General features: G+C 52.7%; 2 protein-coding genes across 2 annotated transcripts; one reads left to right on the top strand and one right to left on the bottom strand.

Annotated features, from left to right (window-relative positions):
- Positions 1 to 585: 585 nt before the first annotated feature.
- Positions 586 to 21565, top strand: YWHAG (tyrosine 3-monooxygenase/tryptophan 5-monooxygenase activation protein gamma). Its single transcript, XM_058854355.1, has 2 exons — positions 586 to 858; positions 18092 to 21565. The coding sequence occupies exons 1-2, from the start codon at positions 772 to 774 to the stop codon at positions 18746 to 18748; spliced, it is 744 nt and encodes a 247-aa protein (XP_058710338.1). The 5' UTR covers positions 586 to 771; the 3' UTR covers positions 18749 to 21565.
- Positions 21566 to 23232: 1667 nt separating this feature from the next.
- HSPB1 (heat shock protein family B (small) member 1) lies at positions 23233 to 25171 on the bottom strand. The gene is made up of 3 exons (XM_058854362.1): positions 24654 to 25171; positions 23795 to 23858; positions 23233 to 23589 (listed from the first exon to the last, which is right to left on the bottom strand). Exons 1-3 carry the CDS (start codon positions 25012 to 25014, stop codon positions 23430 to 23432), a joined length of 585 nt encoding a protein of 194 aa, XP_058710345.1. The 5' UTR covers positions 25015 to 25171; the 3' UTR covers positions 23233 to 23429.
- Between the last annotated feature and the right edge of the window lie 63 nt (positions 25172 to 25234).

Genomic DNA, 25234 nt, shown 5'->3' with positions numbered 1-25234 from the left:
TGCCCGTGGGTCCGAGCTGTGAGCGACCGTGGGCCTGCATAATGAGTGGGCACGGTGAGGACGGGCTGTGTGCGGTGTGTGTGGGCTCTCAGCGGGCCTGGGCGATCACTGAGTCCCCTCTGTGTGCGAGTCCAGCCCGCGGGTGTGCCTGGGCTGTGGCAGCGTCCACGCCCCGAGCGTGTCCATGCTGCGAATGGCCCCTGGGCCACGAGCGGGACCAGGCTGTGAGTGTGCGTGGCCTGCGGGCGCGTCTCTGCCCTGCGTGGGCACCGTCCCGCAGCTCCATCCCGAGGGCCGCCCGTCCCACGGTGCCACCCGCGGCCCCCCCCGCTCCCCCCGGCGCGGGCCGCGCCCTCCGCGGCCCACCCGGGCCGGGCTCCGGTGAATCAGCACAGGCGGGCCCAGGGGGGCGAGGGGGCGGTGCTGTGTCGCGGGGCACGATGGGAGGTGTAGTCCTGGAGGGAGGCGCTGTGCTGCACGAACCCAGTAACGGCTTCCGCGCCTGAGGACTTCATCTCCCGTCGTGTCCCGCGGGCGGGGGTGGGCGGGGCGGCGGGGGAGGGGCGGGGCGGGGCGGGGCGCGCGCAGGGGGGTTGTGGTGGCCCGCGGCGCGCGCACAGCACCGGGCGCAGCCGCCGCCGCCGCCTCAGCCGCAGCAGCGCCGAGACCGCCGCGCCCTCCTCGTCCTCCTCTTCCTCCTCCTTCCTCCTCCTCCTCCTCCTCCCGGAGCCCGCAGCCTCCTCGCCCCTCTCCTCCCCGGACCCCGCGAAGATGGTGGACCGCGAGCAGCTGGTGCAGAAGGCCCGGCTGGCCGAGCAAGCCGAGCGATACGACGACATGGCGGCCGCCATGAAGAACGTGAGTCCCGTCCCGCGGCCGTCGCGCTCCCCGCATACACACACACACACACACACACACACACCCTCCTTCCTCCTCCTGCCCCGCTGCGGCCGCGCTGCCCTCGCCCTCCCCGCGTGTTTCCCGCGGTGGGTGGTGGGCTCGGCCGGGGGGGGCCGCGGAGGTGTGAGGGCCCCTGTCCCTTGCCCTCCGACACCCCCAGCTGAGTCCCGTTCCCGCCGCTTTTCCCGATCCAGGGCTACTTTGCTTTCTGCCGACCCCCATCCCCTGCGCTAGAGCTCCCCACACATCCCTTCCCCTGCTATGGGGCCCCCACCCAGCCCCACGCATGCTGCTCCTCGCATCTTTCGCCTGGTCTGGGGCTCGCATCCAGCCCCACACATCGCTCTCTCCTGCCCTAAACCTCCTCGGCATCTTCTCCCTTATTCCGGGGCCCCCACCCGGTCCCACACATCCCCCTTCTCTGCCCTAGAGCCGCCCCCCATCCTCCCCCTGCTCTAAACCCCCGCGCTTTGCCCCCCCCCGCCCCTCTCCCCTGCCCTGCTGCCCTCCCCCAGCCCCACGCACCCCCCTGCCCTGCCCTGCAGCACCCCCACATCCTCTCCTCTGCCTCCGCAGCCCTGCAGCCCCCCACATCCCCTTCCAGCCGCATTTCTTCTCTCCCCCACCCCTGGCTCCCCTGCCTGCCCCACGCATCCCGTCCCCACCCTGGCTCAGCGTGGCGGGGCAGAGGAGCCAGCCCGGGGGTGCGGTGCTGCCCGGGGGGGGTCACACCGGCTCGGGGCCCCGTGGGGCGAGGCACGGGGGGATCCAGCGTTGGGGGTGTGGGGGGGTTGTGTGCACACCTCTCCCCGCTGCTCAAATAGCTCCCCGTGCATCCCTTCCCACGCGTGGTCGCCAGGGCTGGTGTGTGCCCCTGACCCCAAAGATCGGGAGCCCTTTCACTGTCAAAGCTCTTATTTTTACTGCTCTTGGTTGGAGATTTATGAATTGAGTCATGTTGTATTCATTTCACGCTCTTAAAATAAAGACTCTGCATATAGCAGGCTGATCTGATTTGTGACACTGAACGCTCCCCTTCAATACTGACATTTTGACAATATAAGAAGGGAAAAAAAAACATATCTCTGATCTGATCTTGCAAACAAAGCAATCGTGGGAGGCAGGATCAAGTCATTCCAGAAGATTCTGCATTTGTCATATTGCAGAGAGGCTAGACTGGGTGGAGGGAGGGAGGGGGTGCTTTAAAGGGGAAAACTGTTCTTTATGTTTGTCTTCTTAGTCAGGTCTGAACCTTTGCTGGGAGCTGGGGTGTTCTCCCCGGCTGATGAAAAGTGAATGCCGATCTGGGAATGTCGCAGTCTGCCGTGGGTGCAGCTCTGTTTGCCCATATTGCACCATTTTGTCAATAACCTTGCATTTATCAAACAGACAAAACTGTCACAGCCCGAGCCCGGGGAGGGAGGAGATGTCTTATCAAGGAATGAAATACGGATAATCGGAAAGAGATATTATCACATTAAACCAGCCGGGCTGTCCCTCTGCTGCACTATGGCTTTTATACCATTTTCTGATAACGGCATCTATTCATTTTAAAGCAAAGCTTGCTGTGTGAGCAGATCCTACAGCTCATTTCCTACGGATAATACAGCCGCCGTGACAAAGCCAGCAGGGATATGCCCGGGACTCACAGCCGTGTTGTACTGTGAATTTCTCTTAGCCTGCTTCCCCGGGCTGGTTGCTTGAACCCCGGGCGTTGTTAGGAGCTCATATATGTGATTTTTTCCTTCCAGCCCTTACGGGCCCATGTGGAACAGTAACCCTGGCTAACGCCTCTTATCAGCTGCCGGGTAGTTTGGCCGTAAGGAAACGATCCCCAGCGGGAGCGCTGACGCCTCCCTTCACCAGCAAACAAAAGGCAGAGCTTTGTTCTTCCTCTCGGCACCACGCTGCCCCAACTCCGGCACGGCCGGTCCGGCAGCCACAGCCATGTCACAGCCGGTTATCCCCGTGCCCGTGCGCTGCCCAGCCCCCAGCCCCGGTTGTGCGGGAGGCTGATGACCTCGCACTCATTTCCGTAGCAACGCCTAGTGATGTCATATGCCATGGTCCAAGCTGCAATGCACCCAGGCGGTAGCAGAGAGCATGCGGGCTGCGCCTAGCGAAGGTGATGCAGAGCCATCCTGCCCTCCAAACCTAGCCCTCCCTAGCACCCTGCTGGGAAATGCTGGATGCTTCTCCTTTCAAACCTGGCGTGGTAATGATGGGCATAAAAGAGGCTCGTTTTCCTGAAGCTTCATCTCACCCTTGCATTTTGGTGGCCGCCTCACATGGGGCAGCTGGGTGGGCTGTTCAGCCTCAGCCCTGTCTGCTTGGGAACCTGTGCTGAATGGCTGTGTTAATGGTTTAAAATAGAAATGGTGTGCTAGGGGTCTTGCTGTCTGCTGATTCATCCAGTGATGTCTGGAATCGCAATAGTTTCTCAAAAATATTTATATATATAATAACTTCTAGCTCCTTCCTTCTTGCAGGTGCTAGCTGCCAGTGCCCCTAGTTGCTACCTGCAATTATGTTACTGCTGCAGGAGGAGGATTGCTCCTTCAGCCCCCAAAAGGGACAGGTTTACTGGGGGGGTCTCTGCAAACACAGCAGATGGTCCCCTCACCTACCAGATGGAGCAGAAGGTGATGCCACACCCAGGAAGGGTACAGGGCTGGGCCCATCGATCCAGGGTATGTCTTCATGACCTTGGTCATGTCCCTTGTCACCTCAGCGCTGTCTGTGGGTACCATCAGCCCTATCAGGTGTTGGGAGACAGGAAAGCTCTCTGCTGGTCCCCAGGGTGATCACTGGTCTTGGGCTTGCTTGCTGGAGTTTCACTTCCCACAATGCTGGTGGTTGGAGCAAGATGCATTTTTGTCTGGTTCAGCTTCAGGAAGAGCTTTACCATCCGGGCCCACGCCAGGGCTGAGGATCGATATCCATTAGCTGGGGAGAGCGGTGCTGCTGGAGGCTTTCTGGAGGTGGGAGCCCTGCCAGGCCCCTGGCCAGCTCTGCCCAGGGAGCAGAGCACGTGCCTCCCCACAGACCTCTGTATTGATGGGATGTGCAGGTGAATGAACAAGATGATTGCAATAACTTACGCAGGAAATAAGTTGTCTTTTAAAAGCGTGTGGGGAGAATTATTGCACTGCACCTATGTATGGTGTAGGTGTGGGGCTGTCCCCTGTGAGGGGAACACCTGACTGCTTGACTGCAGCAGGGCCGTGGCTGTGCTGTACACAAGGACCAGCAGGTGTGGGTGTGGAGGGGGGAATGGTGGAGATGCTGGAAAGCAGATGGCTGCTCCGAGCTTTAGACACCACAGCTTGGTGCAGTAAATGGCCATTGTGGATGGAGGAGGAGCGTGAGGATGAGGAATTGCAGGCCTTGCCTGGCACAGTATGTGGGCTTCTCCTGTGATGGTCACCAGCTGGGCAGGTTATCATCCCCCACATCCAGTATAGCAGTGCTGATAGCAAGGCTTCACACAGACAGCAGGCTCACCCTTGGAAAAAGGAGTAACACAAATCCATCCTATCTGGAGAGTCCCCAGGAAGCAGAGCAGGGATGATTAGCTGCTTTCTGCTCGCAGTGTACACAGACAAAAGGGTGGTGTGGAAAGGCTTCTCCAGGAGGAGTGCTGGGCAGGCCATCTGTGATGGTGGGAGGGGAGCAAGGAGTGCGAGCTGCTGTAGTAGCACTTCCCAGGAGGGCTGGGGAAGGCTTTGGAGAAACCATTCCCAGTGCCGAGGTGGATGGTGCAGTCATTAGCAGTTGGCACCTAATGGCAGCATTGATGCTCTCGTGCAGGTGGCCTGAATGCTGCCCTGCCTCGTGGTGCCTCCAGACCACTGGTGGATGGCAGTGGTGGTAGGATTGGAGACAGCCTGACTCATGAGCAGGGCTTCCTTCCTGGAGGTCCATGGGGTCAGGACAGGATGGTGGCTGCAGGAACTCCCATCCTTCTGACCTTGTAGTGGTTCACAATGTGGAGTTACCTCTGTGTGACTCAGCCTTGGGACCTCACAGCAGTAGCCTGAGCCATGTCTGCACCTAAACCACAGATAGGTAGCAATGTGCCCCGTATACTGTGGACACTGCTCACAGTAACTGGTCAGTCTTCAGCAGATAAAGCTCTTAAAAATTCTTCTTTGAGCTCCTGTGAGTTCTTATTTAGTCCATTTAGGAAGAGTCACTGACTTACAAGATCATGCTGCGTTTCTTAGTTGGCCAAGTGTAGCAACCAGGGTGGATTTGACCTGAAATAGCTCTTCTTAAACTAAACAAAAGTGATATTGAGACTGTGATGGAGATTATAGCAGTTGAATTATACCTGATGGCATAGAAACAGTAAAACTTGGACAACGGCTCTCCATGAAGCCCTGGATTATTTGGGCTTATCCAGTAGATCTCTTGGATGATGTCTAACCATGAAAGTGCAAAAAGATTGGTGGGAGTTGTATTGATTTATTAAATTTTTTTTCAACCACCTTTATTTGCTGCTTCTTGTGTAAAAAGATGGCTGGTTCACAGGAGAGCCAGTGCACCAAATAAGCTTCATCATGTCATAAGCCCTGACTACCCCAGCTGTGTTCACCAGCTGATCCCAAAGTTGCTCTCTGAAATAAACTCTTTGGACACTGATAATGTGTACTTGGGCTTGCTGGAGTACTCATCAATGTGAGGACAACTACAGAACTTCAGCTCCAGAAATGTTTCCTGGATTGAACACTCCAGCATCTAGGGGTATATACACTGTTCTTGGCAACCAGATGATTTCTTTGGCATCCTTTGAGTGGTTCTCATGGATGTTCTGGATGGTGCTTTCAAGAGGGTTGTCCACATAACTGTGGTGTATCCTTCTGCCTCCTGCAGCTGGGATTTGGTTTCTGATCAGAGAGATGAAAAACGTGGTTCTTCCTTAGGTTCTACAGCTGGTAGAATTTTCCTTAATTTGAGGATCCCTGCCATACTTTTTCCTCTTTTTCATGTGTGTTACTGAACCCCTTTTCTTGTGCCTGGGCCAGTAGCATTAGTGCTGCTCAGGAGCATGCTCAGCTTGGCTTTTCAAGTAGGAATAAGCAGCCTTAGCCTTGCTAAGCTTAAGATCAGGGAGGTGGAGTAAAAGATGGTCCCCATTACCCTATGGGGGTGCCTGGGTTTTGTTCCCAGGCTGGTGAGTGATCCCAAGGTCATAGTCTTAAGGACAAGGATTTTTCAAAGCCTGATATTTCTACTACCTCTGGAGGCTTGTAGCTGGGAATTGGATCTACAAGCTGTTGCTTTTGAGGACAGGAGGAGAAACTTGGCTCAGGGTGCAGCTGATGGAGCAGGGGCTGGGGAGGAGAGTGGTAGCCATGACCTGACATCTGGAGAAACCTCCATGGATGGTGACACATCTGGCAGGGCCTAATGCACCAACTCTATGACTGAACTCTTGAGGCTCTGTCTGGAGCGGCTTCATGCCAAGTAAACCATGCCCAGAAGTTGTGTGCAAGGGTACATATATAGGAAAAATAAAGAATCCAAGCTTTTATTTGTCCCAACTGCTAGTGCTTGAGTAATCAGCTGCTTTTTGGGAGGTGGCTTTGTCTGAACTCAGACATGTCCTTGGATGTGGAGCACTGCTGAACTTGTTGGTGCTGCTTTTTCCTTGGCAGAGGTGAGTGGTGTGTTGGGAGCTCAATTCCAGTCTGGCAGGGAAGAGCCATGAGGACTGTCAGACTAGTTCAGACCAGTGCTGGCTGCTTGGTGTCCCAGCCAAACACCAGGCTGTTCAGAAGCAGGTACAGGGAAAGAGGCATTGGAAAGTGCCTCCAGTCTGACTTGCAGGAGCTTTTCCTCAGATGGGTCAATGCCTGGAGCATTTAGGACTCCGCCTTGTGCTTTTCTGCCCTGTTCAGCCTCCTGAGCTGCCAGCTGCCAGCAAAATGTGAATGCATATTAGAATGACTGCAGTACAAAGCACGGTGGAACAGGATTTGCCTGGCTTCCCAAGCGTTTCTCCATTGACAGTCTTGATAGGATGCAGGCATCATCTTCCACCTCACCGTGGCAAAGCTGTGATGCAGGGCTGAGGTTGTCTCTGGGTAGCTGCTGCACCCTCCATGCTTCCAGGCATTCTTCAACGCTTCAGTGCTCTGCAGCTCATGACAGAATTTTCCAAAGCTGATATTGTGAGGAGTATTTTTGTTCTAACTGGTTTGGAGCCACCTTAGACCTTCTTTCCTTTGCTGGTCAGGTCTTTTTCTTTTCCTTCTGGAAAGCCTTCAACAACTTCTGCTTTTTACTGGAAAGGTAACTAACCTAACCGGTCCTTAGTTGAAGTCTTGCTCCCCAGTGTTAGATTCACATGACTGCAGAGAGATGGCAACAGCCTTGTCTGGGAAGCAAAAAATTGAGTGAAAACATAAGTATTGACTCAGTTTGACTAGTGATGGTCACTGCTGGGCAGTGATAGCCTGGAAACCAGCTAAAACAAGGGGAGGTAACTATGGATTGGTCACTGTGCTGGATTTTGGGTGGCTCTGTGTTTCAGCTTCTGAAACCTTTGGCTTGACTTGAAGAAGCTGTCCAGATAAATGGTGGTGGCCAGTTTTATGCTGCTGGCATTGAGATAAAACATTCTGCCATGGCTGCTGGCTGCCAGGCTCTGCCTGTGCTTTTGCCAGTGCAACTTTTGGTCATTGAAGGTGGGGGAACTCTTCTTTCCCCATAGAATGGCTTTGTGTGAATGTTTTTCCCCTGGCTGCTTGATCTAATGAGCAAAGTCCTTCCTCCCAGCCTAAAATGAAGGAAAACGGGGACAAAATTACTTTCATTCTACTATTTTAATTTATTTATTTTTTTAAAAATAATAATCTTTTCTCCAGAATCCAGATGTCAAGATGTGGGATTCCCACCCATGACTCTGGGTGGGGAGCATGCCTGGGGGAGGAGCTCAGCAGTGGGATGGCTTTGCCCATCTTTTCTGAGTGCACAATGACAGTGAGGTCGAGCTGCTGCATCTTTCTGGTCCCTCCTTGTGGGCTGGAGCCCTGGGAGCTGCTGGGGCTGGTAAATCATAAGGGTTGATCTTCACCCAGGAGTCTCATGCTGGTTGTGCTGCTGGTTATCTTGATGTAGTCTGGAAAAACTCAGAAATGGTAAATGCTAGAAAATGGAGCTGAAATGATGAGGCAGCAGTTCTTGGGCTGCAGGAAGCACTGACAAGACTGTCTCTCAGAAGCAAAGCCTTCGTGTAGCTGGCAAAACAAAAGCCTTTGTCTGCCTATTTAAGGGCAAACTTCCCCCAGTTTCAGGTTTTTTTCTGTGCTAACCCAGATTTAGTCACATCTTGGATGTGACCCAGTACATGCTCAATTAGATATTAAACAAACCTGATTTTTGGCCTCAAGCTAGTGATCTAATGATCAGGGGCAGTGCATTAGTTAATTGCAGTAGGAGAGTAACTAGAGAGCATGTCAGTGATGATGGCATGAGATTCCCTTAAAGTGATCCCAGATTAGGGATTAGAGTACTTAATGTTTTTCTTCTATAAAGGAGATGTTGGAATTGAGTCTGTCTATGGGTGTTTGAGGCAGCTGCGCTTGGACGAGCGCAAGTCTGCAGGGATTCCAAGTGCAAACCATTCCTTAATTGTTTGCAAATTCCCTCTGATCTCACTAGATGGGTTGGCTTGCTTGGGATGTGTCTTTGCTTACGTACCAAGCAAAGCTACTTGGCATGTCAGTGTGCTTCTGACTCCTCTCTAAGATCGTTTCAGCAAGGCTCTAGAAAAACACCAGTGAGAGGTCTCAGCTTCAGTGCTAACGAGGCTGCTGATGGACACGTTGTTTGGACAGTTGTGCTCAGCAGCATAAAGTTTATTAATAGTAGGTGGAGAAGCTGTTGCTGTGCCATGTGCTAACAGACACTCAACAATTGCTGTAGGAGATCTCTACTTGTAAAAGGCTCATGCTTAGTATTCAGCAGTGAATGAGAACTTGGGGGAGATTAACAGCCTTTGATTTACACCCAGCTGGGGCAGGCGGTGGAGCTTTGCCTGTTTATGCTGTTGGGCTTTGTTACATGGGATGAATATTTCATTATCTAAAAGTTGGGAGCTTGGTTTCTTGTGTTTGGTGGTGTCAAGATGATGTCAGCACCTGAGGGGTTCTGTCACCTGTGATGAACTGAGATCAAATCTGTGGTGGGACTTCCCTTGGGCTTCAGAAGAGGCTGGGAGGAGATGGCTGGAGCCAGGTGAGGGGAGTTAAACAGTCGGATCTAGGATAGTAAAGTGACCCTCCTTGTAATTCAGAATTGGTTACAGTGCTCCAGAAAGCTGCCAGAGCAAAAACTTGACTTTCTTCTGTTCTGCAAGTTCATTTAAGAAATTAAATAAAATTGCCTTTGCTAGAGGTGTGTAAGATGAAGCCTGAAATCCCTGAAGCAGTGGGGAGGGTAAAGTACATCTGGAGGGATAATCACCTTACTCATTGATGCAGAAATTAAACCTATCCATGCAGGAATCCACCTGGGTGTTCTGGGAAGTGTCTTGCTTAATCTGAACAAGTTTGAGACACCAAGGATCTGCTGGATCTGCAGACCAAGATACCTAGAGCAAAAATTCTGTGATTTTTTTTTTTTTTTTTAATATTTTCAGAATCTTACCTTGATGTGCAACAACCAGGTGTTCCCAAAATGTTTGGGGGAATGATGTGGAGCAGCTAAAAATGTACATGCTCACTGCAGGGAGTTTTGCATGGCTGCATCTTCTCCCATTTCACTCTTGGGAGCAGCAGCTTGCAGCTGCCATGGCAGCAGTGGCTCTGCCATGCCAGCAGACAGGAATTGCCCAGTTCATCCTGCTCCAGCAACCAGAACCTGCTCTCAGCCTTGGCATGGTCTGCCCATGGCACATCATGTCTTCTCTGTCCACTTGGCTCAGCTAGGTAGAGGTCATGGGCACAGGCATTTTTTGAGCCCCTGATTAAGGACAAGCCTTGGCACTTGACGCTCTGGGGAGGATTTGATGATCTGGTGGTAGGATTCTTACTGCCTGGCAGTGGGGCTGGAGGTGAGCAGGAAAGCACTAAGATCTGAGCCAGATTAGTACCCTTGGAAGCTGTGAGGTAAATCTTTAAGCAGCTAATGCTCCCAGCAGCACTAAACACCCTCCCCACATGAAACTTGGTGCATTTATCTAGAGTCCCTGAAATCTGACTAGCTTGGGTTTGTTTAACCATTAATTGGAAAGAAAAAAACCATCTTCCTCTGTGTGGACCAAGTCTTAAGACTCTAGAAATGTCCATGGCCATCCTGTGGATGACTGCTTCAGCTCAAAAGTCTGTGAGTAGATGGAATCTTCTGAGGAATAATACTTAAACAGAAATTTAAAAAACCCAGGTCTTTAAACTTGTATAGAAATGCTGCTGAGGAAAGAGCTGCAGTTATTCTTGAAGAACTCTTCAGCTCTCACCTGGAAAAGCTTAATGCAGCTTAGAAGAGCCTGTAGCAACCATGAATTATCATCCTCCTTCCAAAAGGATCAGTGGATCAGCTCTGAGCTCCTGAACCTTGCTGTGAGCTCCAGGGGTACATCTGAGCTCTCACAGCTGTGGCACTGGTCTTCCACACGCTTAGCAGAGGGCTTGGAGAACAGGCCTGTCAGCAGGGAACAGAGTGGATAATCCGAGGCAGGAGAGCTCCCCAAGCTGTTGGGTGATGGAGAAGGGTGGTGGTGATCCTGGGCTGCTGCTGAGGCACTCACAGAACACAGCAGTGGGCAGATGATGCTGCCAGCCTGCCATATCCTGGGGAAGGAATAGCTTGGCATCCCTTCTGTTGCTTTGTAGTTAGCAGGCAAAGGTGCTGGTATCCCATCTGCCAGAGACGGTGTGATGAGCCCTGAGTGACAATCCCCTGAAATGCTGGGACTGATGTGGTTGGACTTGCTGCTCTCTCCATCTGGTGGCTGGAAGGCACTAGGCCAACAGAGGTCGATCATTTTCCCCGAGAGTTTTTAATAAGTAGTTGCTGAAACAAGTTGTCCTACAGCCAGTTTTCATCTCGTTTAATAGCCTGTCAGTAAGGCTAATGGGAATCAGGGTGTTAATAAGGAAAACAAGAAAACTTGAGCATAATTCCTTCCTGGCTCAAAAAGCACATGCTGGCTAGAGGAGCAGCTCCCTGCGACAGGACTGTGCAATGCTAACTCAGAAATGGTTTGTAGCTCCTTGAACATTTGTTTGTGGAACACTTGAGCATACACAAAACTGGGAGGCCGGGGTTTTTCCTTCCACTTGGTTACTGGGATGCATCTGGGCTGCTCTGTCTGCAATAGCCATGGCAGGCTGATGCTCCCCCATCGTGTTTGCCTTATCTCAAGCTGCAGAAGAAGTCAGGGACACAAATCGATGGTACCCAGGTGTTCTGTAGTGGAAAAAAATACCCAGAGTCGTTAGACCAAGTGCTGGTACTGCAGTGCTGCAGATAAGGGCTGGTACACAAAATGCCACTGCCAGACACTGAATGGAGCAGCTCAGGGCTCTGCTGCTTTAACTGGTTTTTTTTCACCTTGGCTCCCTTCAACTTTTCATGTGCAAGAATAACCTAAGTAGCTGAAATTTGCTTTTTCTCTAACTGAAATCCATGATGGCCACACTGAAACTGGAGTAGGAGGTCTGCAGGCTCCAAGGACTGATCAAACCTGAATGCAGTGCCATCACATGTAGTTACTAAGCCAATGAAATAAATGAGCTCTTGGTTTCTACATCTCCCAGTTTGAAGACTTTGTCTTGGGTGGTTCAAAGTCACCTTAAATAGTAAAGGCTGCAGAGTGAGATGAAAGCTGCTGTTAATGTAGGAACATGCAGAAATCCTAATTGGTGTCTGGAGCACCTGAGTAGCTTCTCAGCCAAAGACCGAAAAACCCAAAGGCTTGCAGTTGGGCTGCAAGCAATAAACAGTTCTCTGCAGACACTGGTCCTTGAGGCACTGAGAGCAATTTGAAATGTAATGACAGAACCATCCCATGTGCCCTCAGCTGCTGTCTTGTGATGTGAACTGGCCCTGCCAGCTTAGGAAACGGGAACTAGCAGGTGATTATTCATACTGAAACAGGCAAAGGAGAAGGCAGTGGGGAACTTCTGTCTGCCCACAGCTTGCACGTGCTTTTTTTGGTCTTGTCTGGGATGAGAGGGATGGTTTGGTACAGCCCAAAACCCCCCTGGCCACACAGAGTTAAAACAAGAGCAGAGGACAGCGGAAGGGGTCAGCAAGGAGAGAAGCAGTTACGGTGTGACTTCCACTTTGGAAGTGTGACATGGGGGCGAAGGCAAGGCAACAGAGAAAAGAACCCAAACCAATCTGGTAACATTTTAGATTTAGGTCTGGTTTAACACACGCCTACTTTGCCAAAGTAGGACAGTGCTTAAGAAAAGCATCTTTCCAACTGCTGCGATGGAGTTGTAGGACAGCTCAGCTCGCTCTGGCGCTCGGGGAGAAGCTGTTCTTGGTGAGGCTGTGTGACATCGAGTCGTGACTCTCACCAGGCTGCTGGGTAATGGTGACAATTTCATGTGCTTGAGAGCAGCCATTTCTTCAAGTTAGGGCGAGCTGGGGACAGAAAAAAAACACGCAGTCTGTTAGTCATGACCTTCCCAAATGACAGCATTTGGGCTGCTGAAGGTGGTCTTGTCACAGAATCATTAAGGTTGGAAAAGACCGCCGAGGTTACAGAGTCCAACCTTTAACCAGTCACCACCTTATGAACCAGACCAGAGCACTGAGTGCCATGCCCAGCCATTTCTTGAATACTTCCAGGGCGGGGACTCCACCAAATCCCTGGGCACCCCCTTCCAATGCCTGAGAGCCCTTCCCATGAAGAAATTCTTCCTGATGGCCAGCCTGAACCTCTCCTGGCACACCCTGAGGCTGTGTCCTCTTGTCTCTGCACGTAGGTGGTGGGGTCCCAGCATGAGACAACAGCTGGAGAAGGGGGCAGGGTGACATGTCTGCAGGTATTGTGACCTTTCTCAGCTGCTTGAGCCTGGAGGTTCTGTGCTGGTTGTTCCCCTTGCCAGTGGCTGCAGACCAAGAAGGAATTTCAGTGGTTGGATTTGGTCAAAACATCGTTTCAAAAGCACATTTGCCTTTTGAAAAATGAAACAGAGAAGGGGACCTTCAGGCCAGAGCTCAGACAAAGGAGCTGCATGTGAAGGAAAACAAGGCACTTGCTAGGGTTTGTGTGGAGAGATAACAAACTTAATTGCATGGTGCAGGAGCTGTAGAAAGAACAGGAAACGTGAGTGCTGGAGGGGAGATGGATGTTGTGTATCCTGGTGGGAGAGCAGCTCTGAACAAAAGCTCTTCTCAGTCAACAGTAAGAAGTTCTTATGGCTGTCTCTGTCTCTCCAGGAAAGCTTTGCTCTTTTGTAGCTGTCTGATACCTTGAAGGACTCAGATTCTCTTTTAAGCAATAAGAAGAGCAAGTGTTGAGGTTTATAATGGGTTAAACTGTCAGATGCTGATGCTATTCCACAGGGAAGGATCTCTGGGTCCTCTCAGCTTGCCAGTGCTGTCTGCTTTAAGATAAGACATCAAAGCCAGGCAGAAACTGTAAATGGGTGGGCACTTAATTATCAAACCAAGTGAAAAGTGTGCAAGGATAAACAGGTAGAACTAAGTCTTGTGATGGATCTTCACTGCAGTCACTGAAGGGACCTCAAAAACAGTAATTTCCTGATGTATACTCAGACCTACTCATGCAAGGTGAGAAGTGGAGGATGGCAGTTCTGGAATAAGTCCCTAACTGACCTAACAGAGAACTGCTGTTCTCTGGGAGCAAACCTTCCCTGTGGGTCTCACCAAAGCCTGTTAATTAGGGTACTCCCAGAAAGAAGGTGCTATAGAACCAACCCTTGGGCTTTTGGAGTTTACATGCCTTGACATTAGGGCCAGGTAAAGTTTTGCTTGCTCCCTGGCTTCTCCTCATGAGGCTGAACCTTGCCTGGCTGCAATGTGATCCTCGGGCATGCCGGGAGCCTGCCAGGTTTTGGGCACGGTGCTGAGTCAGAGCTCCAGCTATAGTGGAGAAATCAGGAAAACCTTCTCAGAGATGGTGCCACCTCTGCAGTGCTTTATTGCAAGTCAGAGAGCTTGGATTTGTACAAGCCTCTGGTCTCCCAAGCACTATAAACCCTAAACTTGCAGTAATTTTTGTCCAATGAAACCTCACAGAGTTTCCCTTTGGCTTAAGGGCACTTGAGTCCTTGTGGTGCAGACACTGTGCCATCAGAGAACTGGTGAGACTGGAACTGGCAGTGTCTTCCAGCTTGGTGATGGAATGTGCCTCCCAGCAGAGCCTGGCAGCATGGACAGCTCCATGCCAAGCTCCCTGCACTCCCTGCCTAGGTGTCCTTTTGCAGTCTGCTCCTGCAGGGTGTGTTCTCCTCTTTTTTTTTTTTTTTTTTTCCAGAATAGCTAAAAGACTTTCCTCTATCAGGTTTCCACCATGTGGATCAGCTCCTTGTCCTTGGCTGTTTATGCCACATGCAGGACTTGACACCATTTCAGGGCTATGCATGTCCTGCCCCTCTGCCCAATCTCCGTGGGCACAGGAGTGAGGTGAGGCTGGACAGTTCCTGAGATTTGCAGAGCAAATTCTCCTCTGCTGGCAGCCAGGGAAGTAAAACTCCCAACTGACTGAGCTTCCCAAAGAGCAGGTAGACTCCAGCCAGGGGCTGATGGCTTTGTTCTCCTTCCAAGTCCTCCTAATGCCAAATTAAGATTTTCCTTTGGCTATTTGAAGTCTCTGACTCCGTGTAACAGTGCTGAAAATGGCATTGGGGGACCTGATCTGGGTACTGCCCTTCTTTGGGGAGGTGAGACCCCTTCAGGGTCTGAGTTAAGAAGGTGGAATCTTCTGCCCTTCCATAATGTGACTGCTGCAGTGTGATCCAGGCCTAATTTGATGTTCTTTCAGAGCCATTCAGTGCAATGCTACAAACTCAGTGTATCAGAACCTGCTCTTTAGCCTGTAGCTTGATTGAATTCACTTTGTTTTGGTATCCTGCAGTGTAAAAAAAAAAACAACCCAGCATTTGTTTGGCCATCACAGGCTACAGAGAAGGCACAGCTCCGTGTGCATGTGACAGGCTGGTGCAGAGGTGTTGGAGTGGTTTCTGCTGGAGGTGGGCACTGGTGCAGTGCTGTGGGAAGAGCAGAGTGACAGTGACTGCAGAGTCTGGAGTGTGGAGGTGGCTGTGGCAGGAAATGCCAGCACAGGGAAACGGGCAGCAGGCTTGTGGCTGTGGCTGCTATGGGCAGATTGAGGGCAGAGATGTCCTCAAAGGCAGCTGAACCTGGGATACATCTTTTCTGCCTTTTTCTAACTCTGATAAAGGCAGTTCAGTGTACCCTGGTGTCTGATACCTTGTGTCCTGGGCATCTTGCATTTTCTTCCTGCTGGGAATGCAAGAGCCAGATGGTTTTCTGATCTTCCTCCCTCTGCTTAGTTGTGAGCTGAAATGTGTGGGACTACAGCCTCTTCCCTCTCCTGGTGCTGAGGACCATGGTCCTTGTCCCCACCCTTGTCACATCTTGGCCATGTCTCTGCGGTGTTCCTTCCTGGGAGTCTGGGTCCTGCTAGAAAGCAGTGACATGGTTAACAAGGCTCCCTTCCTGCTTTTACAAGTTCCCTGTGAGCTCCCTGGGGGAATCTGCTGTCTCCACAGGTGTACCTTCCATCTGTCAGCCAGTTTGTTGAAAGGATTTTGACAGGCAACTTTCCTCCGTAATCCTTAATAGCTTTGAATGTAAAATGTTTATGGCAAAGCTAATCCCACGAAACTCCCTGTAGTTCTAATAAATCCGTCCTCCAGCAAGACTCTTCTGGTGAGAGGAGGTAAATCTGCTTCTTCTTGCAGAGATAAGTATCTGCAGACGTGGCTGTGGGGCACCTGCTTGTTCCTCACTTCAAAACTGCTCTCTCTTTCTCAGGGAGCACCTTGCTAAAAGCAAAATTTCATGTGGTGATCAATCTCCACAGCCCCTGTCAGGACAGAAAACTTGGAATCAGTGAGTCTCTTGTATGGCTGTTGGTGTTGGCCACTCCATTTACAGCTGGAAGAGAGTAACTCAGTCTGGGATTTCTGGATGTTTCTAGATCCAAATCCCTCTCTCTAAACAGAGGAGCTTAGGTGGGACAAGCCCCCAGGCAACCTGATGGGGTCTTCAGTATCTCCAAGGACAGACAACCCCTAAGCCATGGGGCACCTTGGTTGTGCTCCCAAAGATGTCATGAGCTCACAGAATCATTAGTGTGTGTTTGTGCAGGCATCACTGAGAGGGAAGATTGAAGGGAAACATTCTTTAAAACTGCAGAGTGGAGACCTCAGGGCACCAGGCAGGCTGGAGGCAGCGTGTCAGTGTCTCACCGTGGATATTTGGGCTCATTGTGGTTGGGCCCTGCCTGGCCCTGCTGCAGGAAGCAGGATATCACAGGGATCCCAGGCCCTGTGGTTAAACAGTCACTGTTGTCCTGGCTAGGAGAGGTTTGGTCTGGCACTGGGAGTTGCTGGATGGCCCTGGCATTGCTGCACTGCTTTCCTTGGGCGGGAGCACTGGGAGCTGTCCTGGCATCCTCTGTGCTCTTTGTCCTGCACCGCTGGCAGCTGCCGACAGTCCCAGGAGATCCTGCCCTCATTAGTGTGACACCCATTTATTTCCCTGCTCCCTCAGCTGTCTCTTCCCCTGGAGCAGAAGCAGTTGTGCTGGTTTGCTCAGAAGAATCTCTTCCATATGGAGAAGGGGTGTCTGCTGTTCCTGTGCCAGGCTCCAGAGCATCCTGTGGAGCAGCACAGATGCAGCAGCAGGGGTGGGAGTGGAGGGTCTGGTTGCTGCCTCTGCCTTGAGGGGAAGGGCTAGAGGGGGTCTGATCAGAGACTCTGCTTGCTGCAGGGGAATCAGGCTTAGCTGTAGCCTGCTTTTGGGAGAATACATTAGCCAGAGCATGGCTGAAGAGCTGCAGGAGGAGTGGATGTTCTGGAATGTGCAAGTCAATATGATGTGAGCAACTGTGAGTCATTCCAGGCTGTTCAAATGAGGTCCTGGGCTGGGCCTTTGGCCTCCTGATCCCCACCATAAATGTGGTTATCTGGGCCCAGAGCAAACCTTGTCCTTACAGATCCTTGTGTAAGTGACTCAGTGTTTGCAGAAGCCTTTTCACATCCAAACCATTACCTAATCCTTTACTGCCGTGAGGTGGCTCACAGGTTCCTGCTCTGGTGGCCTGATTCCCCGCTGGCTGTGCCTAGGGTGTGGATGTGGGGTGAGGGCGTGTCCTGGGGAAAAGGGGACAGTGGCTATGCCCAGGCTCCAAGTGGCACTTGGCAGCTGTAACCACCCCAGGGGAGCAGCCGTGTGCAGCTGCCACGTGGTGTCCTGTCTGCTCCAAGGGCTTCTCCTGCCCCGGTGTTGGCCAAAGGTGCTGCCCGGGTGGCTCCAGCCAGTGATGGTGTTGTGGGAGCTGGAAGGGGATTATTGTGATACCAAGTGGTGCTCTCCAGGTTACCGAAGGAGCTCTGTTCTTGTCATCTCTCTAATCTCTTTGTGGTTTTTGTGGTGCGTGAGGCGGGTGAGTGGCACTGTTAACCTCCGTGAGGAAAATCCAGTGTGGGGATTTCCCCCTCACCATGGGAGCTTTTAAGTCCTCATCTGTGCAGGTGCCTGAGACAGTTGTACCATCTCAGGGATTCTTTGGGTGTCTCTGAAGCAGGCCCCATGCTTATGGGAAGCGGAAAAGATGAACACTCTGTAGCTTTGGAGGTGTTAATCCATGCAGGTAGCTCATAACTCCCTCTGTTTTTGACTGTCCCTCTCCCCTGCATCACCAAGCCCAGCTCTCATCCTACAGGTGAGAGGCATCTCTTTCCTAGGAGATTTTTCTCGTTCTGGAAGATGCTGCTCTCTCAAATAAAACCCAACCCCTGCTCCTTTTGTTGTGGGTCTGGATCACAGCGTGATTTCCCAGCTGGCTCCTGCTGGGATGGGAGCAGAGACAGAGACAGAGCAGGACTTTGGGAGCCGACTGCCTCCTCCTGCCTCTCTCTAGAGATGCACAGGAACACCCAGAGGTGCAATGGAAATGTCAAAGGGCTGGGGCTTAACCCAAATGTCTCCTTTCTCTCCCCCTCTCTCCACGCAGGTGACGGAGCTGAACGAGCCCCTGTCCAACGAAGAGAGGAACCTGTTGTCCGTCGCCTACAAGAACGTGGTGGGGGCGCGGCGCTCGTCCTGGCGAGTGATCAGCAGCATCGAGCAGAAGACCTCTGCCGATGGGAACGAGAAGAAGATCGAGATGGTCCGCGCCTACCGCGAGAAGATCGAGAAGGAGTTGGAAGCGGTGTGCCAGGATGTGCTGAGCCTGCTGGACAACTACCTGATCAAGAACTGCAGCGAGACGCAGTATGAGAGCAAAGTCTTCTATCTGAAGATGAAAGGGGACTATTACCGCTACCTGGCCGAGGTGGCCACCGGGGAGAAGAGGGCGACCGTGGTGGAGTCCTCGGAGAAGGCCTATAGCGAAGCCCATGAGATCAGCAAGGAGCACATGCAGCCCACCCACCCCATCCGGCTCGGGCTGGCGCTTAACTACTCGGTTTTCTACTACGAGATCCAGAACGCGCCGGAGCAGGCCTGCCACCTGGCCAAGACGGCCTTCGACGACGCCATTGCCGAGCTGGACACCCTCAACGAGGACTCCTACAAGGACTCAACGCTCATCATGCAGCTCCTCCGCGACAACCTAACGCTCTGGACGAGCGATCAGCAAGACGACGACGGCGGAGAAGGCAACAACTAGAACCCCCCGATGGACTGGCAGCCGCACGCTGATGCTAACTACTGCAGTCTTTATTTTTTTCCCACGAGTGGGGGGGGGTCCGGGGTGGGGGAGGGAAAGGGAGGGGACACCTTCCCAGGGAGGCCCCCCACAACCTGTCTTTGATTGCCTCGTTGACATTTTTGCCAAAACACCACTAGTGGAAGTCAGGCTGGCTGTGCTGGTATGGAATAGCAGCCTCACTGGCATATGGACTGTTCTGTAGATTATTAATACAAGTGGAGCTGTCTTTAATTTAACTTTATTGCTAGAAATAAAAAAGGGTTTTAAGACGAATTTGCGTGGATGGAATGGCCCTCATTTTTAAGGAAAGCAACGCAAAAACATTTAAAAAAAAAAAAAAAAAAAGGGAGTTCTGTGGTTCCAGTAAGGCTTCGAGCGTTTGTTTCCGCAGCCCAGGTGCCGTGTGCCCGCACCACGTCGCGGGGCCTCTCTCTGCAGCGCTCTGCCTGCAGGGCGCAGCTGCAAATCCCCAAATTGAGAAGGAATTAAAAATAAAACCAACAAAACTAAAGAATTTGGGGCTCGCAAAGCCCTGGGATTTAGGCCATCCAATCTTTTTTTTTTTTCTTTTCCTTTTTTTCCTTTTTTCCTTTCTTTTTTTGGTTGAGATATTTATTAGGGTAGCTTACAGTATTAACAGTAAATTGCAGTTTACAGTATTTCTACATTACAGCCATATGACATCAAGCCTTTGATTGTCTGTTTTTCTTTCTTTTGCTAGTTCTTTTGGCTTGCCTTCCTGAGCAGTCCTCGCCTGTGGACTGGCTTTAGCTATTCTGTGTCGCCCAAGGCAAGAAGACCGCCCGCCCGAGGAACATCAAAGCTGCTCTAGTTTTTTGGTCAACAGCTTAACAGGTGCTTGGCTAGCGGCTGTTTCAACTATTTTAAGTCCACAGCAAAAGGTTTAAGAACTTAATTAGACAAAGGGGGAAGTGTTTAAAACTTAAAAATGCCACTTAAATAAAAAAAAAAATAAAAAAAAATTAAAAAAAAAAGAGCATTCAGGTCTGTATGTCATGTACTGTGTTTGGTATTTCAAAAGACCATCCTGATTTAAGGTGCCACAGCTGCTTCCTCAGGGATTGCACTGCCATTTCACTCTGCCTGACTTTCTCCCACTGTACCATGAGGTTTGTCAGCAGATCTCCGGCACCCAGGGCTCCCTTGTTTGTCACCAGGGAAGCCGGGTGTGTTTTCCTTTCTCCTGGGGAAGCTTGTGGTGTAATGAGTGAACTTCAGGAGCTTAGACACTAATTTGGTAGAGAAATTCCTCAAGGGAAGAGCTACAATCATAGACATTTCTATCCACCGTCGGGAGCCCAGGAACTTAGTTCTCTTCTTAGCAAAATCTTTTCCGAGTCTGTCTGATCCAGCCGGGGGTGGGAGTCGGGGCATCTGAGTTGCTTTAGCAGGTAATACTTTTACCCCATTTTGAGTAAATTTAGCTTTAGTTTTAATTTATTTTTTTCCATGGTTGTTGGAGGTTCACTGCTGTTCTCTGGCTCGCGGAGCGCTGCGCCCTGCAGCGCTTCCCCCAGCGCTGCGCAGTGAGGAGAAACCGCGCTCGTGCTTTAATTCCTTGTTGCGATTCTGATGCTGATTTTGGAACCAGGCTTTCCCCGTCCCTGGCGAGAGCCAGCCCCGTGAGGTGAGGCACACACGGCACCAGGGGGGGCCGGACACGGCTCCAGCCGCTCCTGGGAGCCCCTGAGCCCCGGCCCTGCCCCGTCTCAGCTTTGTTTTGGCCGAGGCTCCCCCTGCTCCGAGGCTCCCCCGGGGGATTGGGGCGCAGCATCCCGCGGCGAGGGGCGTGCGGTGCCGGCGCCTGCCGGGACCGGGAGCTGCTTTAGGCTTCTGACCTCCCTCTCATCGACCCCCATGTCCCGTGAGCAGTGTTGTCCCAGCTGTATAATTTGGAAGTGATTTACTGGAATTACAAAACCTATCTTCTTTTTTTTTTTTTTTCCTTTTTTTTTTTTTCTACCCCAAATAATTACTACTCTTTTTGGCTTTTTGCTCTGGCTGCTTTAGGAAACTTATGCAGGAGAGATGGCACAAGAGGGCTAAAAACGGAGTGGGGGTCAGGGACTTGATTTTTAAGCAGCTTGAATGGTTTCTTTCATTTTTTAAGAGATGCACTTGCCTATGATACTGTCTCTCCAGTGAAATGATTACTGCTCCATTACTCTATTGATACAATATTGTGCATGCTAGTGTCGTATTTCTATACAGTAGCTTGAAATTTATTAACTTATACTGTAGATGTTATGTATTCCTATGACAAAATAGTCTTCAAAAATTTTTTAAAGTTTTTTAATTTATTTTTCTTTCCTTTTTTTTTTTTCGGGGGTAAAGTTTGCTCTACCAAATAGTGATCGTAACAAACTGATCTGTTATGGATGTTGCTATAGTGACATGCAATTATATATGATTTTGTTTTTAAAAAGGAAAAAAAAAAAAAGCAAAAGAAAACACCAGTGTTAGCTTAATCTTAATGTCTGGTGTTCGTCATGGTGAAATTATAACTATTACAGTGTAGGAGAACAATGACTGTGTTCTTTGAATGAGCCTTTGTTTGTGCTTTTTGTCATGTTATGCAGTGAACTATTTTTAAGGTCTAATCAGTGATTATTTTTCCAACTCCGTGTTTCTGTAAGGAATTATTTCACACACGGACCATTCTTAGCAGTTTTTCCTCAGTGATGGAATATCATGAATGTGAGTCATTATGTAGCCGTCGTACATTGAGCAAATAAACTTACAGATCTGACGTCAGCACTGCTTAATTGTTATCGCCTGTCTCGACTTTTCTGGGGGCTCCGTGGGACGGGGGGGGCTCGGGAACCTGGGTTCTGCTCTTGGGGTCACCTCCCTTCCTCTGCTGCTGAGGATCCGCATCCCTGCGGTTTGAGGCTTCAGCGGGCTCCTCCCCGGGGCAGAGGCGCTTCAGGAGCGGCTGGGTGGGAGCTTCCCCACCTCCGTCCTTCCCCACCTCCCTCCCTCCCTCCCTTCCCCATGGTTTTCCGCTCGCAGCCACACGCGCCGTGACTCACGCTGTAAAAATACTCCTCTCCCCGGGAAACTATAAACAGAAAATGCGCCTTGACTCACGCGCCCTGCGAGCGAGCCGGGGCTGCGGGACCGACACCCCCGGCGAGGGGCTGGGAACAGCCCCCGGGACCTGGGCAGGGAGAGGAACACCCCGAGCCCCATCCCAGCCCCACTGCCTCCACCCCCGGCTGGGGGCTGTGAGGAGAGGGGAGGGGGCTGGGGATGCTTCTGGGGGGCTTCTCCCCCTGGAGTCACACCTGGGCTGGAAAAACCTCACACCCCGACTCTCACACACACGGGAACCCCCCCAAGCACAGGCGTCACCCACGGCAGCAGGAATTGATCTCCAGGATCAGGAATCCATCCCCAATATCTGCCTGAGAGCTGCCAAACTCCTCACCCCCGAGAGTGGCGGGTAGAGGGGGTGGGGGGCAGGGGCTCGGGGGGTACATGGAGCCCCCCAAGCTCAGAGAGGGGCCTCGCAGCTGCAGGATTCCTCCCAGGTCACCGTCTGCCAGCGGGATGACTCAGGGGGGATTAGTGGGATTTGACGGAGCAGGGAACATCGGGGGTCATCGAAGCCGTGGGCCTGACCTCGGCCATGTAGGGCCAGTCCTGCCCAGAGACCCGGGGGCATGGAGGGCACAGAGGACACGGGGCCAGCCGGGGCCAAATGGCACCAGGACCACAACAACAACCCCTCTTCAGCCCCCCAGGGAGGCTGCAGCCCCCCAGCTGAACCCCCAACCCTAGACAATGGGGTGGAAGGAAGGGGGAGCACTGGGGGGCAGGGATGGGGCTCAAGGGGCTGCACTGCTGGGGTGAGTTCTTGCCCATGAAGCCCCAATTTGCTCTCTGACCCAAAGGGGGTGTTTGTGTACTTGTTTTTTAGGGATGCAGCATCCCAGGACGGTGACAAGGGGTGTGGGAACCCCAGATATTGTGATGGGGTGTGTGGAGACCCTGGGTGTGGGAGAGCAGGCATGAGGAGACTCATTCTGTTGAAATCTGAAACTGGAGACACCTGGGACATAGGAGACCCAGGTTGAGGAACACTGGGATGCTGAGCCAGGGATGTCTGAGACCTGGCATGTGAACACCAGAGATGTTGGAGATCTGGGATGTAAAACCCCCAGAATGCTGGAGGTGGATATGGAGATATGGAGATGTAGGAGATCCAGGTGCGGGATATCAGGGTGTGAAGGTCTGGGACATTGACCCCAGGATGCTGAGAGGATTTGGGATGAGAACATCTGAGTTGTAGAGCCCTGGGTTACAGACCCCAAGTGCTGGGCAGGGCTCGGGGACCCTCCTGCGGGTCCCATCCTGGTGCAGCTGCCAGCAGGAATGGCACAGCCCTGGTGCCAGCACGGACACGGCACAAGGACAGGTTTCTTTCACCAGCTTTTATTCTGGCTGATTCTGTCAGTTCCTTCACATTTATTCAAGGCACTCAGTGGCAGGGTGAGTACAAAATCAACAGTAAAAAGGGGGTGGGTGTGAGGGGGCAGCTGGGGGCGGCAGGGGGGCAACGGCGGCTTCTCCTCTTCCTCCTCCTCCGTCTCCTCCTCCTCCTCCTCGGTGCCGCCTACTTCTTGGCTGGCTCCTTGGCTTGGCTCTCCACGGTGACGGGGATGGTGATTTCGGCAGATTGGATGGCAGGTTTGGGCAGGGGGGCCTCCACCGTCAGCATTCCATCGGGAGACAGCGAGGACCGCACGGCCGTGGCTTCCACGCCAGGGGGAAGGCTGGGAGGGGAGGAGAGGGGCAGGTCAAGGCTGCAGCACCAACCCTGGGGATGCAATGCTCAGCCCCAAATTGCTGCCTCTCCCACTCCCAGTTTGGCTGAGCGGCATTCCCGGTTTGGCCAGTGGGCTTTTGGAGGGGTGGGAAAATGGCCCCAAAGACATCAGGGGACTGTATCAGGTGGCTCCCCTCCTCCCTGGTACTTACGTGTATTTTCGGGTGAAGCACCTGGAGATGAAGCCGTGCTCGTCCTGCTTCTCCTCGTGTTTGCCTGGAAGGAAACAAAACCACTCGATTGGTTTTGTTGGGAGGGAAAGGGATTTGACTGGTTATGTTGGGGGGGACTGGCTGGGTGGGAGCCTTCCTGCCCCACCCCAACACTTGTGAGGGGCTGATCCTGCCCATTCTGGGGTTTTTGCCATAATATCAGCCTGGAGCAACTTGGGGGGACCCCCTGCAGGCCCACTCCCTGTGCATCCCCCAAATTTAAGCGAATTGCAGTGCCAGGAGCTGGGTGTGGCCCAGTAGTGACCAGCTGGCCCCACAGCTTGGCAGGGCTGGAGATTGAGCACCCCCCTCTCCCTGGGGCTGCACCCCGAGTTCATCTGCCTGGGGAATTGTCCCCATTCCTTGCAGGCCCCCCTCACCCAGCAGGAAGCAAATCCTGGCCCTGTGCCACAGATCTGGGCTTTGTCACGGCATCCAGGGCGCTGTGGGGGAGCACAGGGGCTGTGGGGCTCATCACATCCCACATCACCCCCAGATCCCTCTGTGGCTCCAGCCAGGGGGTCCCTCCCTGTGTCCTGGAGCAGCAGCAAGGGCTCAATGGATGAGGCTGGGGGGGGGGGGGTCTCTGCACCTGAGTGCACCCTGAGTACTGGGCCTTCCTCTGTGCCTTTCCTCTTTCCCTTTTTCCTCTCCTCTCTCCTCTCCTCCACCTCCTTCTGCTTTTCCTTCCCTCACTTCCCATCCCTTATTCCACCCTTATCCCCCCCGCAAGCTCCAGGGGGAAAGGTGGGAACGCTCCATCCCGGGAGACCCCGCAGAGCCCCAGCCCAGCACCCACCGGTTATCTCCACGATATTATCCTTGGTTTTCACCACCAGCTCCTCAGGTGCGAAGTGGTTGACATCCAAGGTGACCTTCCAGCTGTCGGCGGTCTGGCGGATCTCGGAGATGCCGCTGCTGAGCTGGCGGCTCAGGGCCTGGCCGAAGGGCGAGCCGGGCGCGGGCAGCAGGGCACTCTCCCGGGGCAGCAGGCGGAAATATCCCGGCCAGGCGCTGCCGCTGGGCCACTTGTACCAATCCTCGGGGATGTGGGGCATCCCGAAGGACTGGTCGAAGAGGCGGCTGCCATGGTACCAGTCGCGGAAGGGGTCCCAGCTGGGGCTGCGCAGGAAGGTGAAGGGGACGCGGCGCTCGGCCATGGCGTGCGGGGCTGCCGGGGGGAGCGGCCGGCGGGGCCTTATGAAGAGGGCCCGGGGTTATTTTTAGCCAGGCTGCTCAGCTGGCTATTAATGGAAATTGCGGCAGCCCCGGGGAAGGGACGAGAAACTTGCCCGGGGTTGGGGCGGCCACACGCAGCCGCAGTGGGTGGGTGTGAGGGGAGGGGGCTGGCAGCCTGTGGGGCCCCCCCTGCCAAGAAAT

Source organism: Poecile atricapillus, chromosome 21 (assembly GCF_030490865.1).
Source record: "Poecile atricapillus isolate bPoeAtr1 chromosome 21, bPoeAtr1.hap1, whole genome shotgun sequence".
In the NCBI taxonomy this organism is placed as follows: domain Eukaryota; kingdom Metazoa; phylum Chordata; class Aves; order Passeriformes; family Paridae; genus Poecile; species Poecile atricapillus.
This window is presented reverse-complemented; position numbering and strand designations above follow the sequence as displayed.

Bases quoted from the DNA above. Each gene is read 5' to 3' on its own strand.
- YWHAG (XM_058854355.1), top strand. From the start codon at position 772: ATGGTGGACCGCGAGCAGCTGGTGCAGAAGGCCCGGCTGGCCGAGCAA. The intron at 859-18,091 runs GTGAGTCCCGTC...CTCTCCACGCAG, and splicing joins TGGCGGCCGCCATGAAGAAC to GTGACGGAGCTGAACGAGCC.
- HSPB1 (XM_058854362.1), bottom strand. From the start codon at position 25,014: ATGGCCGAGCGCCGCGTCCCCTTCACCTTCCTGCGCAGCCCCAGCTGG. The intron at 23,859-24,653 runs GTGGGTGCTGGG...GTTTCCTTCCAG, and splicing joins TAATATCGTGGAGATAACCG to GCAAACACGAGGAGAAGCAG. The intron at 23,590-23,794 runs GTAAGTACCAGG...CTCCCCTCCCAG, and splicing joins TGCTTCACCCGAAAATACAC to CCTTCCCCCTGGCGTGGAAG.